This window comes from Puntigrus tetrazona, chromosome 4 (genome assembly GCF_018831695.1).
Source record: "Puntigrus tetrazona isolate hp1 chromosome 4, ASM1883169v1, whole genome shotgun sequence".
NCBI classification, from domain to species: domain Eukaryota; kingdom Metazoa; phylum Chordata; class Actinopteri; order Cypriniformes; family Cyprinidae; genus Puntigrus; species Puntigrus tetrazona.
Window position 1 is genome coordinate 18,815,024 of NC_056702.1, and position 19,806 is coordinate 18,834,829.

General features: G+C 35.8%; 1 protein-coding gene across 1 annotated transcript; it reads left to right on the plus strand.

The window, feature by feature from the left end:
- Window positions 1–8,901: 8,901 nt before the first annotated feature.
- On the plus strand, window positions 8,902–17,570 carry LOC122342961 (protein NLRC3-like). Its single transcript, XM_043237200.1, is given in 8 exon segments — window positions 8,902–8,987; window positions 9,625–9,822; window positions 10,660–10,755; window positions 12,089–14,158; window positions 14,318–14,491; window positions 15,017–15,190; window positions 16,159–16,205; window positions 16,548–17,570. Coding segments are annotated over 7 exon segments (3,276 nt in total). The 5' UTR covers window positions 8,902–8,987; window positions 9,625–9,646; the 3' UTR covers window positions 17,087–17,570.
- Window positions 17,571–19,806: the final 2,236 nt, after the last annotated feature.

Genomic DNA, 19,806 nt, shown 5'->3' on the forward strand with positions numbered 1-19,806 from the left:
TGGTAACTTTAGTTTGCAAAGAGCAGCAGATTTGGCACCAATCTGTAGAGAACAACATTCCAATCCAAAGTTTGAATGTGTACATGTTGGTATTCTTTTTTTATAGCTTTTTAATTTATATAATCACATTAATACACTGAAAAAACAAAAAAAACATTTCTAGATTTTTTTTGTCTCGTTTCAGCCAAAATATATACAAATTCTTAAATAAAGGACTTTTTTAGACAAACAAAAAGATAATATACTTAAAACAGGCAAAATAATCTTGTTTTCTTTTTGAAATAAGATTATTTTGTTTATTCCATTGGTAGATTATTTAGCTTGTTCTAAGCAAAAAGTTACTTAGTTTTGACTTGTAAGACAAGAATTTAGATGACAATTTGCAACACTGTTTCTTACTGACTGCATAACTAATAAAGAATTATTGAAAAACTATCATTAATTATTCAATAACACTTAACTCACTACTGTTAACTACTAAGGAAGTTGTGTTAATTAATTAGTATGTAAAACTAATTTTGACTGTGTTAAGTAAGAGTTAGCTAATCAATAACTAATGCATTCTGTCAGTAATAACTAATATTAATAATCTACTAGTTAAGGTACAAGAAAATAACTAATACTGAATAGTTATACGCAAATATTCACTATAATAATAAATCAGGTTGGGGCCCACAAATCAAGTACCTGAGTAAAAGTAAAGATAACCCAATAAAATACTAGTCTACTACAGTAGTATTATTAGCCTATGAAAATGATACATGCATTTTCTTTCAACATGACCTCATTCTACATCCCTAATCCTACCCTTTTAACCCCTTCAAAAAAAAAATTATTTAGCATATGCCAACTTTTTAAGGTTTGAATTAGATCACGCAGAGTTATTTGATAATTCCTCAATAATAACTAATAGGTTACCTGTATTTCACTTTCCCTCAGTCCTTGCCTTACATATAGGAAATGAATTATTTGAATTAGTTGAAAGTAGTGAGTTAAGTGTTAACGACTAAATACCTTCTTGCTCATTATTAGTTACGAAAAAGTATTCTACAGTGTTCTTGTCTTCTTGTTTAAAGAACTTTTTTGATATTTTGGCTGGAAATGAGACAAAAATCGGCTAGAAAAGCATTTTTTTTTGCAGTGTACTTGAATTGAGTCACATCTCAGTTGTGATACTTTTTTTTACCTGCTCAAAGTGTTTTTCCCCATAGCGTATGTAAGTAGCCACGTGCTCACAGTTGTTCATAAGCAAGTTCCAAATCCTGCAATTTTTGTGCATTTGCCTTATGACTTTCTTCATGTCATCGGTAGATCTTACTTTAATGTTTCCATCCAGGTAGTTAAACTTCCATGGGTTACCTGAGATTTCTTCCATCTTTCCAAATATACAGTCAGAACCCTTGGGGAAGACATAGCCTATGAACAAAGAGTATACGATTTAACAGTTTGTTTTGTTACTAAAATAAATAGCAATTAAATAAAAGAAATGACAATACTATATTACATTAAGCCTCTTAAAAGGTGGTTCGAAGTTCTGATGGATAAATACAGTGGAGATCAAAATGAGAGAAAATCCTACCATTCGCTAAACTTCAACGTGAGCAAGCCTGTACTCAAAAAATGCTATCTTCGAGTTGCCAGTTTACCAGTTATATGGAAAACGTCCTCATCGTCATTTTTTATATTCTCCAGGCCGCTGACTGTCCCCTTCCCCACATATACCGCCCAGTGCATGTAGAAGGTCACATCTGGATTGAGTTTGGATGTTCGATTAAATGCAATTAGATCCCCAAAGTCAAACTAATGGATAAGAAAACATAAATATAAAGAGCACTGCCCAAGTAATTCTCAGGTAATAAATGAATGCGTTGTTAGACAAGAGTTCATTGATGTGTGTCTTTATACGTGCATGCTGACTAATGTCTGTTGGGAACATTTACCTGGCCATGAACAGGAACACTCAGATGAAGAGCAAAAGTAGTTAAAATCACTTTTACCCAGAATGCTCTCATTGTCACACTGTAGCACCTTGTCCTTTGTTGAATGCAAATTCCTTAAAATCCCAAGATAAAAAAAAGAGCAAGAAAACTATTTCCGCAAAAATAATTTATAAACATTATTTAATACATTATCGTGTATTGTCAAATCATAACAGAATGGATAATAAAGAATTTACTTCCACTTAGCCAATATTGGCTTGGTGTGAAATGAACTCTTGCTTGATATGTATATGAATAACACTAAATATAACTGAAGCAATGCAGCAGTGAATTAGATAATTCCTTAAGTGAAATTTGACTTTTAGGGAACACCTTCGGTTCACAAGCAGAATCACAGAAAGAAAAGAGAACCAACATGAAACAGAAAACCAAGCAGAAACAAATTCCTTGACGCCACAGCCTTAGATGAAATCTACTGCAAATTAAGGAACACGTTAAATCTGTGAAGATCTCAGCACAGGACGACTGAACATCTAAACCACTGTTGGGAACAACTGATCTAAACAACAGCAAAAAAAGAATTACCATCTTCGGTTACATGTCTACAAACTTCCGAGAAAATCTAGAAGTTAAGAAAATGAACAGAGCTTTATGTCTAGTTAATTTTGCTGTTTTACTGAAAATGTTAATGTTTGCTTTAGTCTGCGCATACAAGGTGTGCAGGGTATATTTTATCTATAGTATTATTATTTATTCATCTCAAAAACATTAACAAATTCTGTATATTTTATACAATACTGGCACATTTTATATACAAATATCACTTATTTATTTATTTTTCCTAATTCATGGAACATGTGCAATACTTCTGTACCATCTGTTGGATAACACAAGAGAGTTAGCATTTAGCATTTTCATCTCTGTCATAATGCTTTTACATTCCAGCGTTCTTTTTAACACAGCAATTATTTCAAAGTTACGTTCACTTACGCATTAACTATCAAACATTTGCTAAAATGTTAAGCCCGTGTTATTCACGCATGAATCCAACTCTACTTAAGGACAGCTCCTGATTGTTTCATGTTCAGCTCATGTCTTCTTGTCTTAATCATGAGTTCATGTTGAAGTCAGTATAATTCAGCTATTAGTGCATTATTATCCATGTAACTTTATTGTAATAATAAGTAATAATATTGTCCACTTGACTTACAACATGATTTTATCTTATGTGTATATGTTTATCTTTATACATATTGTAACACATTAACAACATTTTTATGTATTTTTAGTGTTTACAGATTACATTTTTAGTGTTTTTATGTATTTTTAGTACATTTACAATGATACTCAGATATTCACAAACAGTATTTCACAGTAAAAAGTGGTCTGAACAGTGTAACAGTCTAGATACAATATAAACATTCAATGCTTTTAAATTAAATATATTAGTATTATAGGATATATTAAAAAGCATAAAATGTACATGTTTGTTTCATAGGACATTTCAATGTAGGATAGAGTGGGGAAAATTACCTTATGGACTGTGTTCTTTTTTAAGTTAAATGTTAAAATGGTTTATAATTAATTTCACAAATATTAAGTAATGAAAAATTACCAGCTTTTGTTATTACAAACCTAGAGTGGTGTGAAATGCCTTCCCAACCTAACATAGGAATTAGCTTTTTTACATTTACAGCTAAATCAGAGCACATGCAGTTTTAGCCTAGAATTATAATGAATATAATCATTAATCATAAATTACACAATTATAATAGTTTTTTGGAAAAAATATTGTTAGCTGATGATAAAAGGCTAGTTAACTAGCTAAATGATATGCTTATTTGAGGTAATTTTTAAAAGTCCAATTTTTAGTGTTTTATTTAACCAACTATTTAGAGTACATTTAATGAAAAAACTAAGGATTTGATGTTTAGAACAAAATAACTGCAAGCCATACTTTTAAGCCACGCCTTATTAAAATTAAAAATGCCCATGGGGCAAGTCTATGCTTTAAAAACATTATGTCATTTTGAAAACATGATATATTTTTCTTTATCTACAGGCCTTAATCTTCTCATATAATATATAACTGTGATGTTCTACAAAACAAGCTTTAAAACACCTTTTTTTTTTACTTGTAAAAATTAGATCGCTTATTGTAAAAATCTGTTTTCTATCAGGCACAACACTAATACATCACTATTGTCGACGCAGTCCATAGCAACAACCTTAAAACGCATCTTAACTTTACCTAGTGATTAATTAGTGAAAAACAGTTACCCCCACTCGACCCTAAATAATTGGTGCTTGTGTATATGCTGACATATGTAGCCCTTATATAGGAATATATATGTCATATTTCAGCATGTTTCTCTCATATTCACACAATTTGGCGAAAGCACAGTTAGTAAAATGTGTGCAAGTTTAGGTAAAAATAACAAACGTAGGTTCCAATATAGCACTTACTTGTCTCCTCTGCTGAATGAAGCTGTGTCAGATCACGCTGTTGTTCTGAGGTAAGTCCTGGCTGATTCCTCAGCACGTCTTCTTTTAAAAACAGCCAAAGTAGGTGAAGCTTGCTGCCTTGTTCATGGAGGTGATGGGAGTGTTAAACGGTTCGTGTGGCTCACGTGGATGACCGCTATCTGAATAGCGCACACCGTGTGTGGGTGTGACTACATTACAGAGGCGTTGGTTTTATATGAATACATAATATATTTTTATCTGAATGGGTACATTTTAAAGTAAAAGTTGTTGGGGGGCTGGTCACGGAGAGACACTGTGAGACCTCCAGATTTGTATCAGGCGGTACGAGGGGGCCGTGGCACTATGAGCAGTCCAGTGACTAATGTCACAAGTATGACGCGTCGCCATGGAAACAATAAGGGGACATGTATTAAAATAATGGTCGCCTAAAAACATTTTCTCAGAGGGGACCGCTAGAGTATTTTAAACTCACCCCTAAAGGGTTAAAATATCTGTTGTGTTAATTGGAAAGAGCAGAATCCATAATGAAGATATCCATATTCAAAATAATTATAGCAATTTGATGATTGATTGGCGCCACATGACATCACATACAATCAAGAAAACAGACCAGCCGGCGAAATCACGTAAATGTTCTAATGCATAAAATATTTGAGTTAATCAAAGTATGTTTATTCAATTAAAGTTGCTATTAAAACATAACTTACTGTAATGAACTGTGCGTCATAAAAGCATTTTGAGGGTTGCGTAGTGGTCGGTATTTACTGTGATGCATTAAAGCCGCACGCACAAAAGCTCACCGCTCAAATGAACGTATGAGTCAGAAACACTGTACGTAATGTGTGCTTGACTGTGATAAAATCACGAGATAATTATTTCTTACTGAACAAAAAAAGTTTTAATGAGTGTAACTGGTTGTCTGTAATTATAGATACGCAGCATTGAATTATTTTTTCCTGGTTTGGGTTGTTGACATGACACCACATGTACTGTGTTACGTAATATAAATATAATTAGCAGTTAAAATGCAATAAATGGTAAACATAGTGTCTTACATGGGCCTGCTTACTTATGAATTTTCGTAACTCTTTATTTTTTTAGTCCCTTATAAACAATACTTTTATTAGAACATGTAAGAACATGTAAACTTATTCTAACCATAACCCTACCAGTCTACTACTGGTACTCTATTATAAAACTCTATTATACTCTAATGATAAAGTAAAATTGCACTTGGTGAGCTACTTGTTGCTATTTTCACCACAACATGACTCAGAATACACAAATCGGAAAATAAAATGACCACAGCTACTGAAAGAGCTAATAGGTGGCAATGGATATAAACAAAAGGCTTAAACCCAATTGCCGTACCAATTTTTTTGCTTTTGCAGAGTTGTGTTGCAGTAAAAAGCGCTAGTAGCTCAGAGTGCAACCATTTGATATCATTGATGGAGAATCTACTGTGCACATGAAACAATGGCGCTCCCCATAGTCCACAATGTCGAAGTCTTTCATGGGTTTTATACTGCATATTTCAGTAAAGAGACATATTTTTGATTATATTAAGCTATAAATGCCCCAACAGCCAAGTAGTAGAGGTTTGAGGACTCCAGTTTTAGAGTAAATGAGGCTCCCTTTGCTAAGAACATTCATTCTTTCTCTAAACTGCAAAGTTTGAGCCTCGGGATGACTGCAGGATGGATGAGAAAGATATGATGAGTCAGCAGGTAAAACGCATTCAGTAGAAGAACCGGAGGTACAGTCAGTGAGTCCTATCTTTACCGGAATGGGTTTGACACACGCGTAGGCTGGGTGCATATCAGCTGACGTAGACTTGGATGCTATGACTGTAGTGTGTTGAGTCTTCCTACTAATTAAATATATCTATTCTTAATTTTTAATTATTAATAAATGTAATTCCAGTGCGGTTGTAAGTGGGTTTTTTTCCATTGGCTTTCAAATACTTTTGAAGTTTAGACAGCCGTGGGGTTGTCCTGAAGTCAAGACCGTTTTTAGGATTTTTTGTCAAGTTAAGAGGTTTCTATAATACTCCTTTGCTATCAGTAGTTAAGATAGAATAATGCACGTATGAAAAGCTGTTCTGTAATACATTTAGTCCCAAATGTGGTCCTAACTGAAATTACTATGGTAACCCAACATATAAGAATTTAAATTTAGGATCTTTCTGTAATATGCACCCAGATGTCAATTTACTTACTTGCTAGATGTTCTCCCAAGTGATTCTTTTAAAAACAATTAGCTTTTCCGGCCCTTTGTTGCCCCTGTTTTTCATTCAGTGGATAAAAGTGTAAAATTTCTCCTTTAAACAATTGTTATGTTTTCTATATTCTATTGTCAATGAAATATTGGCTTGTGTACAGTGTAAAAACTATTACGTAATGTGCTCGTAATGAAAGTACTGGTAGGTTTAAGGGTGGGTTAAGGTGTAAGAGATGGTTTAATGGCGTAATTATAAATGTAATTTTAGAAATTAATTACAGATGTAATTGCCGGCAGGTATTTTGTGAAAAAAAGTACATGCGAACACAATAAATGCATTGCATCAAATGATTAATTTAAATGTAAGTAGGCTACATACTTAGTAAGACCACATAATATAAAGTGGGACTGATCTTAAAATTAAAGAGTAGGCAGAATCTTTTTCAGCAGAAATGATCTAATTCTTACCTTAAAGGGATTTCACAGTGACAAATTAAAGCTATGCCAAAAGACACAGGTTAGACCAGTTCTGCAGAGTTTTGCTCCAACTCATACTAACTCACCTTCCTGTAGCTTTCCAGTAAACCTTAAAACTATGATTAGCTTCTTCGGGTGTGTTTAATATGGGGCTAGAACAAATTTTCGGGATAGTGGCTCTCAAGGACTGATGTTGACCACCCCTGTGTTAGAATGAACAATCTTAGGATTTTTTGCGCTCTGTGTTGTCATGTTATAGAAAGTAACAAGGCGAGAACAAACCAAGCTAAAGTGGGACAAAAGTAAATGCGCCACAAACAAACACAACAATGGAGCACATCGAAGGAAGGTGTTCTTCATTCTCACCATGTAGATGTTTTTATCTGCAAGACGAAGGAGTTTGTTTAAAAAGAGGTTGTTTAAACAGAAGTTCAGGTCGATCCATCGCTGGCCGTGCTTATTTAAATTTAGCGGGTCTTGTTCTCTGTTGTGTCGCAAGTTCAAGGACGTGGCAGTTACGATTTTCTTGTGCACTTGATACACTACAGAAATATTATAATTCTTATAATCTCTTCTCTAATACATTTTTGCCGCTGAGGTTTTGATCTCTATTGCTTGATTTCTTTCAGTTACTATTTTCAGTATGCAAACTTAATATATCGAGGAAGGTTTCCTGCCAGTTCAAAACCTTCCTTAGGTGCTTATTCTGGAGCACAGGATGGCTTACTCATCATCTCTTTCTGCTTTTACTTTCACTACTTCTGCTGTTATAAGTGACACGATTGTGCAGTCTAATTCTACATCCTGCCAGATTGATCCTGTACTTACTGATTTGCTTTTCTTTCTTTTGTTTTTCTTTGAGCTTTGATCTTGACCATACTCACCTGACGAGTGTCTTCAAGTTATGTGTAGAGAGAGTCTGTCTGGACGCTGTTACTGGGAGGCTGAATGGAGTGGAGAGTCATATATATCGGTGACATATAAACCAGTTAACAGACTGGAGCTGCTCTGATAACAGCACAACAAAAACTCAATTCACGTACGTGTTCCTTCAGGCTCCTGTAAGAGAATAGGAGTTTATGTGGATGGGTCGGCCGGCACTTTGCCTTTCTACAGCATCTCTAATATAAACACTCTCGCACACTTACACACATTCACCTCAGTATTTACAGAGTCTCTCTATGCTCTCTATTTTGGGTTTTTTTCTTGAACTGCTCAGTGTCTCTGTGTGAGATGTCAATAAAATAATCTTACTCTATGTATGTCTATATATTACTATATGGCTTTATACACACAAAAAATGACTAACAAGCATTATTCATGCAAGCATTATACATCTGATTTGTTACCACACAGTAGTATTCTGAAGCAGTGCTGTTGGAACACTATCAGTAAATATTTTAAGTGTTGACAAAATGCATGGTACTCTTAGTATGATTTTACCGTTTTCTTGCTTGTCTGATTATATGTAACCTACTTTTTTGTTGTTTTGCATTATTTTTGATAAATATAATTAAAATGCTCCTATTATGGGTTATCAAATGTTCATATTTTGGTTTTGGGAGTCCCTAACATCAGGTAGACTTGCATGCAAGGTGTAAAAACACTTTTATTTTCTGATGATACATAGACTGCAGACATAGTTAAGTATTTTTAGTTAATTATCCTTAATTAATTATCTTAAACGTGTCTGCACGACAGCACAATAGGTTGTGATTTGCATACACAGTGCGGTATGCAAAAAAAAAAAAAAAAAAAAAAAAACTGTAGAAGAAAATCGAAACTGAAAGTAAGAGCTTCAGTGTCGAGAAGCCGTTCCAGATCGCTGCACAGCAAAACTTACACATTCTATCATATTTGCTGGTAAGTCTAATAATGTCCTTATCATAACGTAAGTGATGCTGTCATATACATCTCTCGACATTAGCAGAATGTGCATGTTTAGTATATATTATGACTGAACTTGAGATTTTATGGAGCTGCATACGCATTCAGGCTTAATAGTTTTTTTTTTATGTTTTAATATTTCACTTACATCAAATTGCGAATTAATGTAAAAACGAATAACAAAAAACGACGTGTATAAATGCAATTGGGAGTTAATGGCGGGAAAAGAACAACAAATAAATACGTTAATAAAGTCATGGCATAACGTCACTTGTGGCAGTCAGATATGTGCAGATTTCTACCTCAAGGACAATTATGATATATACGTTTCTCTTTTTTAAAAGGTAATTAGACGAATTCTCAAAACAACAAAAGTCATTGCGTCACTGCGCCACGGCTCGTGGACTTTGCCCAATCCCGCCAATTCTCTCCCGCCTCGCTTCCTTTTACCCTTTTGGCGCGATAAGCGGGAAAACAAAACAAACTGACTACGTGCGACCCAAAATCATATACGTTTATTATCTGTTCTTATGTATGTATAGGATACTGTATAGACACTTGGCGAGTAAAGCTAGTTCTGATTGTTGTTTTTGTGTATCGTTTATGCTCTTAGTGTTTCCAAATGCAGAACTGAAATGTCTGTGGAGACCCAGAAAAGCAATGGTGAGGTGAGAGAGGAGGAGGAGGATGTTGTTCACTGCCAGAACCAGATCGTGGCATCTCCGGATCCCAGCTGTGTGTCCATGAAGAGTAATGCATCCGTAAATCTGCCTCCTGTTTTCAGGGATGAAACCGCGAACTCTGACCTCAGGTGATGTTTCTACACAAAGACACTATTAGTTAAAATTGTCTTATTTATCATTTGCTGCCTATTACATGCATCGCAATCACAAAAACATAGAAATAAATTAAATACAATAAAATTAAAAATATGTACGGTTATTTAATAAAAGATCGATTTGTTGTTTAAGCATTTATCTCAAAAAAGTACCTTAAAATAGATCGAAAATGTCAATCATCAATTATAATTTAGTATAACATGTTTTAAACCTGTTTTGTATACAAAACACACACATATATATACACAGTAAAGGTAGCTAATGTACAATAATATACATTTTTTTAAATACAGTACATATGGCATTAACTTGGGCTGCCAGACAACATTGATGTTTCTCCCCATCCCCCTCTGTCAGAAGGAGAGTGGCAGGATTCAAGGTTGTGCAACGTTTAGTCATAACATTTGACACATCGAGCAGGATGGGTCAAATGTCGCCACCTAGCTGCTGATAGGTTTTCTGCAGAACCAGACACAGCATGTGGCACCATCAATGTCTGGTCAGAGTAGCCTACAAAATCTCTAGAAGCCATCAAGGCCTTCTCAGCAGCTGCTGTCAGAATATTTGGGCATGTTTCAAGTTCTTTTTAAAATTCTTTAAAAAACGGAGTCCAAAACATATGGCAAGGGTCTTTTCCTGTTGCTCTCAGATTGGTTCTAAATCACTTGTAAGCTAAGACACCTAGTTAAAAAGTAAGTGAGTAAAATACAGGTTTCATCCAAACAATTTTTAACAACTAATTTTTTATAAAAAGTCAATGAGTCAATTTCAGACATGAGGAGAACATAATTTGTTTGTATTTTCTTCAGTGTCTCCTCAGAGTCTAGCTGTGTGTCTATAAAGAGTGACGGATCCATAAATCTGCCTCCTGTTTTCAGTGATGGAGCAGTGACCTCTGGCCTCAGGTGAGATACAACAACTATTACTACTACTACTACTACTACTACTACTGGTTCCACTAGTATTGATTTAAACTGTTTTTTCTTTCCGGTCTTTACAAAAAATCTATATTCTAATCCATCACTAGTTCATATTGTGGGAAGGTGGTATCACCTCAAGCATCCATGCATTGTACATGTAGATTTATGGCCTGATTAAATGCTGTTAAATACTAAAACGGTAACAAAATATCAACTTTCATGGCACCAAGACACTGACTGCCTCTGAAATATTCTGCTACCAAAGGCAGCATACAAAGGCCAATATCCAATGCTTGTCACATCATACCTACTGAGATCCTTCATCTCATTGATTTTTAAAGGCAGCATAGACAAAATTTTCTGACTGATATTCCACTGTTCTGTTAATTTGATTCTGATTCTGTGTAAGGTGAGCCTATTATATGTTGAAGCCACTGTCTATTATGAGCATAATGCTAGTTGCAGAAACCATACCATTATGCTAGAATTTTGTCTTGTGGACAAGTACATAATTGTTGTTTTAAATATAACGCACTCAACTTCAGCAGGGAGCCTTTAGGCTGTTCGTATCATTTTTTTAAATAGATAGAACATGATGGAAAAGTCCCCAAATGATAGGCCGCTTGCACTAACTGTATATATAGTCATTTGAAAAAGTTAGGAAGCCTTACTGAATTCCACGGTTTTCTGTATCAGTACACAATAAAACATTATGTAGTTGTCAGTTCATAAAATTTGGAAAATAGAACCTCGGATGAACTACATCACATGACATGTCACAATGTGTCATTGTTTATTTAACGAAAATAAGGCAAAGATGGAAAAGCTATGGTCCTAACGGCACACATACGTTGGGCAAGCATCGGCCCGATTTCCAAAATTCAAGTACGGCGTCGCTTAGGGATCGTCTCCTAATAGGGAAGATGTCTCTGCGATGTCAGCCTATGATCAGAAACATTCTCCGGCCGATGCTTTGCCGATGTAGCTGTAAATACCAGCTGCTCTGCATGGGCATTGGTTTACTGCCGTTTAGCTCGTTGTTACGGGCCACCCATGGCTTATAATAAAACAGTACACAAAATTTACTGAAATTAATATTAATGTATAATTTTGTCAAAGGAAATAACAGGTGCATGAAGATATGGGTGAAATATGTTCTGAGAAATGTTATTTCATGAGCTTCTTCAGTTTACCTGTGTTTCTAAGTCAGTAGCTCCCTTCACAAATGTTGAAATATTTGATATTATCACCTTTAAAATCTATCAATATTTATGCAATATTTTGTCTGTTTGTTTCTCTCTCTCTCTTCTTCTCTCAGTGTGAAAAAGAATGTTCCTGTCCAGCATCAGTTAAAATGTGGAGTTTGTGACCAGGTTCTGAAAGACCTAATCTCTATCACCTGTGGACACAGTTTTTGCAGAAACTGCATCTGTTGCTATTGGAAAAGGTTCGGTTCATCAGAAAACTTTGCCTGTCCTCGATGTAGAAAGAGATCTAGAACACAGCCTGTTCTAGAAACACATAAAATCACAGGAGGAGCCAACCTGCCAAATCCCAGTAATGACAAGAAGCATGATTCTGATCAACCAGTATATGATAAACTGCAAAGAGTCAAAAACCAACACAAAACAAGTATGAAGAACAATTATGAGAGATTATTTGAGGGAATCAAACTACAAAAGAATCAAACTCTGCTGAATAAAATCTACACACAACTTTACATCATAGAGGGAGAGAGTGAAGGGGTGAATGAAGAACATGAGGTTTTGCAGATGGAGACAACACATAGAGCACAAGACAGTCCAATCTTGTGCAATAACATCTTTAAACCCTCACCTAATCGAGTATATAAGGAAAAAGACAAAATTAAAACCGTTCTTACTAAAGGCATTGCTGGAATTGGTAAAACTGTCTCTGTGCAGAAGTTCATTCTAGAATGGGCAGAGGGAAAAGCCAATCAAGATGTAGATTTCATGTTTGTGCTTCCATTTCGAGAGCTGAACTTGATTAAAGATCACCAGTACAGTCTTCAAAAACTTATTCTTGACTTTTATCCTGAACTTCAAGATCTGGACTTAAAGATTTATGATGAATGCAAAGTTTTGTTTATCTTTGATGGCCTGGATGAAAGCAGAATTACACTGATGTTTTCAGACAGTACAAAATTTTCTGATGTGACCGAGACTTCATCAGTGGATGTATTGATGTCAAACCTCATTAAAGGAGAGCTGCTTCCCTCTGCTCTCATCTGGATCACGTCCAGACCAGCAGCAGCCAGTTTGATCTCCACCAAATACATTGACCGTATGACAGAAATTTAGGGATTCACTGACCCCCAGAAAGAAGAATATTTCAGGAAGAAAATCACTGATGAGCAGCAAGCCAACAGAATCATCTCTCACATTAAAAGGTCAAGAAGCCTCCACATCATGTGCCACATACCAGTCTTCTGTTGGATCTCAGCCACCGTGCTTGAAAACATTCTAAATAAAGATCTCTGTGCAAAAATCCCTCAAACTCTTACTGAAATGTATATCCACTTTTTGATGATTCAGCTAAACATGAGACATCAGAAGTATGAAAAGAGTGATCCAGAGAAACTCATTCAATCCAACAGAGAAACAATCATAAAACTTGCTGAACTGGCTTTTAAACAACTGATGAAGGGTAATGTCATGTTCTATGAGGAGGACCTGACAGAGAGCAAAATAGACATTACCGATGCCTCAGTGTATTCTGGGATTTGCACTGAAATCTTTAAGGAGGAATCTGTGATTCATCAGAGAAAAGTCTACTGCTTTATACATCTGAGCTTTCAAGAATTTTTTGCAGCATTTTTCACATTTGTCTCATTTTTACAAAATAACAGTAAGGTTCTGAAATTGTTTCTAAGGGGAAAATCCAAAACTCAGTCTGAGAAACTTCATCTGGATATAATTCTGAAAGGAGCAATAAACAAAGCCCTGACAAGTAAACATGGACATCTGGATCTTTTTTTGCGGTTTCTGATGGGAATCTCATTGGATTCCAATCAGAAACTCTTACAGGATCTACTGACACACACAGAAAACACCTCAGAGAGCATTAACAAAGTGATCCAGCATATCAAGAAAGTTCAAAAAAAGAATGCTTGTCCTGAACGATGGATAAATCTCTCACACTGCTTGCTTGAAATCAAGGATAAATCTCTGTTTGAAGAAATCAAGAGTTTCTTGAGTTTCGGAAACAAAAACAAAACCCTTTCTCTTTTACAATGTTCAACTTTGGCAAACATGATCTTGTCGTCAGAGGAAGTAATGGATGAGTTAGATCTTGGAAAGTATAACATAAAATCAAGAGATGGTCAACAGAGGCTGCTACCTGCTATTAAAAACTGCAGAAAAGCTCTGTAAGTGCAAACATTGGAATATATTTTTACAAATATCGTAAGCAATGTTATTGAGCATGAAAGTTATGAAAGCTATGGCTAATAATCCTGACTTAGTCTGAGTCCTGTCTGTGAAACTATGCGAAACTTTGAATCAGAAATCTTTAATTTTTTTTTCAGATGTGCAAGCTGTAACCTTACTGATCAGTGTGGTGAAACTCTAGCATCAATTCTACAATCACCAAACTCCTGTCTGAGAGAACTAGACCTGAGTAACAATGACCTACAGGACTCAGGAGTGAAGCTGCTCTCTACTGGACTGAAAAGTCCCAACTGTAAACTGGAGATACTTAGGTATTTAACCCTTAAATATTTTAGCTTTGCCCCCTGCATATTTTTTTTTTCAGATCACAGTTTTACAAAGTATGACCTTACTGTTTCTAAGGCGATATGATTACTGTCATATGACACATACCTGCATTTTCTCCGACCAGGGTTCCCTAACTACATTCCTGGAGTGCCATTGTTCTTGTTAAGATTTGGACCAATTCTAAACAAACATAACCTCACAAGCTAATTAAGATTTTCAGAATTACTTGCTAATTCCAGACAGATATGTTATATTGGGATTGGTCAGGGGTAGCCAAACAGTCCTTGAAACACATCTGGATGTTATATTAATGTGCTTATTTATGCTAAATTCTGGGGTAGTTACCCCTGCTGTAGATTATCTGATTAGATTTGTGCCTGCTGATTATCGACTGTTTGTTGATAATTTGCTGTTTGATGTGTTTGTAAATTATCGGTCTGTTTACTTGTTTATATATTTTTGTATTATTGTCTGTAGATTGTCTGACTGTTTTCTGTGTTTGTTTGTAGATTGTCTGGCTGTATGTTGACATCGGAGAGCTGTTGTTATCTGGCTTCAGCTCTGAGTTTAAACCCATCACATCTGAGAGAGTTGGATCTGAGCTTCAATCACCCAGGAGAAACAGGAGTCAAGATGCTCTCTGAGACAATGAACAATCCTAAAAGCACATTGGAGATGCTTAAGTATGTACTTATACTTTCCAGATTTGTTAATTCTTCAGCATGTGTCTTAGGATGGTTGAAATCTGAGGTGCTAAAGACAAAGATGAAACTATGCGTATAACTTTGATAAAGACAAAGGTTTATTGTTTTATGTATAGTAGCTCAAAGGGCTTTATGAGTAAAAAGGGCTTTGTTTTCACCTTTCACTTTGTTCAAAATTTCAATTTGTTCTCCAATTTTGGTTGAAGTATATCAGAGCCTTTACTCTTTAGTGCTGAAATGGTCTAAGCCAAGGGTGTCCAGACTTGGTCCTGGAAGGCTGGTGTCCTGCAGAGTGTAGCTCCAACCCTAATTAAACACTAAAAGCAGAGCTAAACTCTGCAGGTCACCAGCCCTCCTAGATCAAGTTTGGACACCTCTGGTCTAAACCCTTCAGTGAACGTTGTGACTTTTTTAAAGTTGTGAAGTACTTCTGAAGTACTATTTCTCTGTAGGTAAAAACCTTCTAAAAGTCTTCTAAGTATTATAAAATCTACAGACGTGAGCATGTGGACTGTGTCAGAAATCGAATGGGCATCTGTATACTATATCCAGTGTAGACAAGATAGTAGCAGTGATTGTAATTTCTATTTGCATTTGATGTGATGCATATTCAAATGATCAACGGTTAATCTACTGAATGCCATTGGGTGGGGCCTAGATTGAGAAGATGACTATTTGTCATTGCGTTGGAGGCAGTGTTAATGCTGTGTTCAGGTGATGTCACCTGGCGACTCGGACAACCCATTTCTGATGCTTAATTAAATAAGTTATTTGTTTAAAACGAGAAGGCCGTCTCACTGAGAAGAGAAATCTGGAGAACACGTAACACCACTTAAAAAAACCTAGAAAACTGCTTTTTGTGTAATGTATGCGATTAATTTGTTTGCAAATACATAAATATTGCATGATGTGAACAGAATGTGAATTTGTTTTTCATGTGTTTTTAGCATGAATCATAGAGGAGAGATCAGGATTACACCTGGACCTCGAAAATGTAGGTCTTCACACACATAAGCTAGGTGGAATGGCAGTATGTATCGTGCTTTGGCGTAATGATACATTTCCAGAAGCAGTGGAAATTTTGCAAAGCTATCACTTAGCAGGACAGTTTTAAGTTGTTTATGTGTTTAAATGATTACAAAAAAATTTTACGCAAGCAAAAAAGCCACAGTTATAGGGTTATCCAAAACTTATACTCTGACTATTGATCACTATACTCACAACCATCTCAGTTATTATTATACACAAAGTAAATTTTTCTTAAAGCCCAAAAGTGTCAACAACCTGTTCAAATGTTTCACTTGCGTTAATGAATGTTCTCTCTCCCTGTCTCCAGATGCCCTTGATCTCACAATGGAACCAAATACAGCTCACACTTATCTTGCTCTGTCTGAGGAGAACAAGGTGTTGACGTACATGAGAGATGAGCAGCCGTATCCTCATCATCAAGAAAGATTTGATCATCACCCCCAGGTTCTGTGTAGAGAGAGTCTCTCTGGACGCTGTTACTGGGAGGCTGAATGGTGTGGAGATGCTGATATATCAGTGGCATATAAAGGAATCAACAGGAAAGGAGAGAGTAATGACTGTGTGTTTGGATGCAATAAAAACTCCTGGAGTCTTTACTGCTCTAATAACAGGTTTATCGCCCGTCACAATAATAAGAAAACCGACATACGTGTCCCTTCGGGCTCTTCTAATAGAGTAGGAGTGTATCTGGATGTGCCAGGTGGCACCCTGTCCTTCTACAATGTCTCTGACACACACAAGCTAACACACTTACACACATTCACCTCCACGTTCACTAAAAACCTCTATGCTGGATTTGGTCTTTATTTCCTCAGCTCCGTGTCTCTGTGTCAGATTTCTGTTTGAGACAACAAACCCACGTCTAAAACAACGCTGATTGTATTTGGACCTTCTCCATTTCAAATGGGCCATTTTGAACATTCTTCAAGTCTCCATTACAAAGTTTAATTTTAGAAATATTTATATACAATTATTGATAGTCCCTATTTACAACTGAAAAGCAACCTAGGCCTACTACTTATTATAACGAAAAAATGCGATCAGTGTGACTGAGCCAATCAGCTATGCGAGTTATGCAATTCATAAATCACTAATCTGTTCTTTACGCACACTATCTAAATAATAGATCCATTATGCAGCGTAGAGAGCTTTAATTGATTTAAATGGAACTTCTAAAGTTTATTAGGAAAGTCTGCTAATATAATATTGATTCAGAAATGGAAGAATTCATTAAACAAGATGTAAATATTAAGTGTTTTACATTGTACAACTATAACAGTATTGCCTGATTTTGATCTATTTAGTCAATAAAAGTCTCAATTAAAACATGCATTTTTAAACAGCTAGTGATTCAACTACAAATTCATAAAGACACTTGCTTCATTCCTAAATGAATCAGCTGTTCAAATATATTGACTGAAAATTAGTGATTTGCTGCCACATATCGGAAATTGTAGTTTCATAATTAAAGTATTATTTCAGTTATTTAATCCTTTCAATCAATCAATCAATCAATGTTTCTATATCATTTTTTCACTTTTTTGTTGGTCTACACTACTGTAAATACTATATTTACTTTTCTTTTTAGTGTTTTTGCCTGTGTTGTGTTTACCTTGTATTGTATAAATACTAACTATTGTAAATGTTGGGGAGTAGCTAGGTACAAATAGTGACACTACTAGCTTAACTACATTTTTCAATAAAAACCCTACTTTTAAAACAGTGTAGCCTTCCTCTACTTAACTATTTTTTACAGAAAAGGCTAAAGATGTACAGTAGGCCCCATCCCCCAACCACACACCACCACCACCTTCACTTTTCACTTCAAAACATTATGATTGATGCTCATGTACGAATAAATAAAAATTTAGAAGAAGCTTTTCCTTTGTGGGATTTTTTGTTTGGCCAAGAAGGCTTTATAAGCTTAGTAAAATCCAGTTTTTGTACAACTTTGCTCTCAAGAGACAACTGGCCAATTTTTTCTAGATTTGAGAACGAACACATGTCAGAACAGGCAGTGTGACAAATAAAAGGAGAGATGTCTATGGCGTCAAAAGTGGGACAAAAGAGCACAAGCGCACGAACACAAAGCTCACGTGTAAAAACCCGAAGAAATAGCAAATTTCAAACTCAAGCGCCAAAGAATGTGAAATTAAATCCAACAGTAGGTGGCAGTAAGTCAATTCTTGGAACCGAATCATTTAAATGGTTCCAAGGTAAGATCCTACTATTTTGTAAGATTTATTGTTTTTTATGACATGCTTTAGCCTATTATTTTTCATTTTTCACAACTTAATAGTTACATTTTTTCTATGGTGCAAATTGGTCAGGATTTGATATTCCAACACTTTTAATTAGCCTGACAATTGAGAGGCCCCTTCACATAAGAAAATGTGTTTTAATGGTTTTCTTAATAACAATAACAATAAAAAAAATTTATGCATTAGAATGCAGTTACCCCATGATGACTATACCACGTGAAATTAACTTTCAAAAAATTTTCAAATCCTTTTCTAAGGATTTTTAAGGATGTTATTATGTTATAATATTGTTGCTGTTTTATTTTGTTATTTGATCTCTGTTTACAAAACTAAATTATAGTTAATTTGCAAACCTTTGCGACACCTGGCGGTAGTTTCGTGAATGGCTTTAAAACTCGAATGAATTGCAGTTAATGCCTTGGTCCTGAGGGGGCATGGCTGAAATTGCATTCCTGGAGTAGTGGTATTTTGACTGGGTACCCCTCTGGTCTAGTGCCCTTAGCATGTGACCAACAGGCCTTTGCGTTAATCCGTCCCTGATATATATATATATATATATATATATATATATATATATATATATATATATATCCTCCAAAAGCATTGGGACAGTGAGACCAATTCCTTGCTGTAAACTGGAAACATTTGTAGGCCTTCTGCCAGCCTCTATGACAGACAGCTAATCTGAGGTTCTGAAGCTTTGTGTCCGGTCAACATCTCAGTGCTCAGACGGGACAAAGCAAAGCTAGGGCCAGGTCTGCCTCCTCCTCTGGGAGCAGCTCTTGGAGATTGACCACCTGATCTCCAAAAGGCGTGGTAGAAACCTTGGACACATATCTGGGCCGCAGCCTCAGTGTTACCTGGGAAGTGTGAGCAGGAGCAGAGTAGTAGGCCGTGGATGATTCAACCTTCTGACACTCTAAGCAACCTGATGATCAAGTCATGGTTACCAACTGACCTCCCATTTAAGGTTGTGGTTTTTTAAGGGTTTCGCTCCAGCCCTTCCTGCAGAAAAGACAGCACGACTCTGATCAGGCATCTTTGGGGGTCCTCTTCTTGAGAAGAACACCACTCGACGAACAGGTTCTACTTCAAAGTGTAAGCATGTCTTGTGGACAACGCTCTCGCTGAAGTGATGGTAAACAATGTGATTGCTTGGCTCCGAAGCAAAAAGCTGAATATTCACTCCATCAGCTGCCTATTTACACTAACGCTGTGATCAGATGCATTGGCTCGTTTTAATACTCGAAGTAGATTGGTCTCTCGACTCGAGACTCTAATGGGGTCAGCGAGTGACCAACTGAA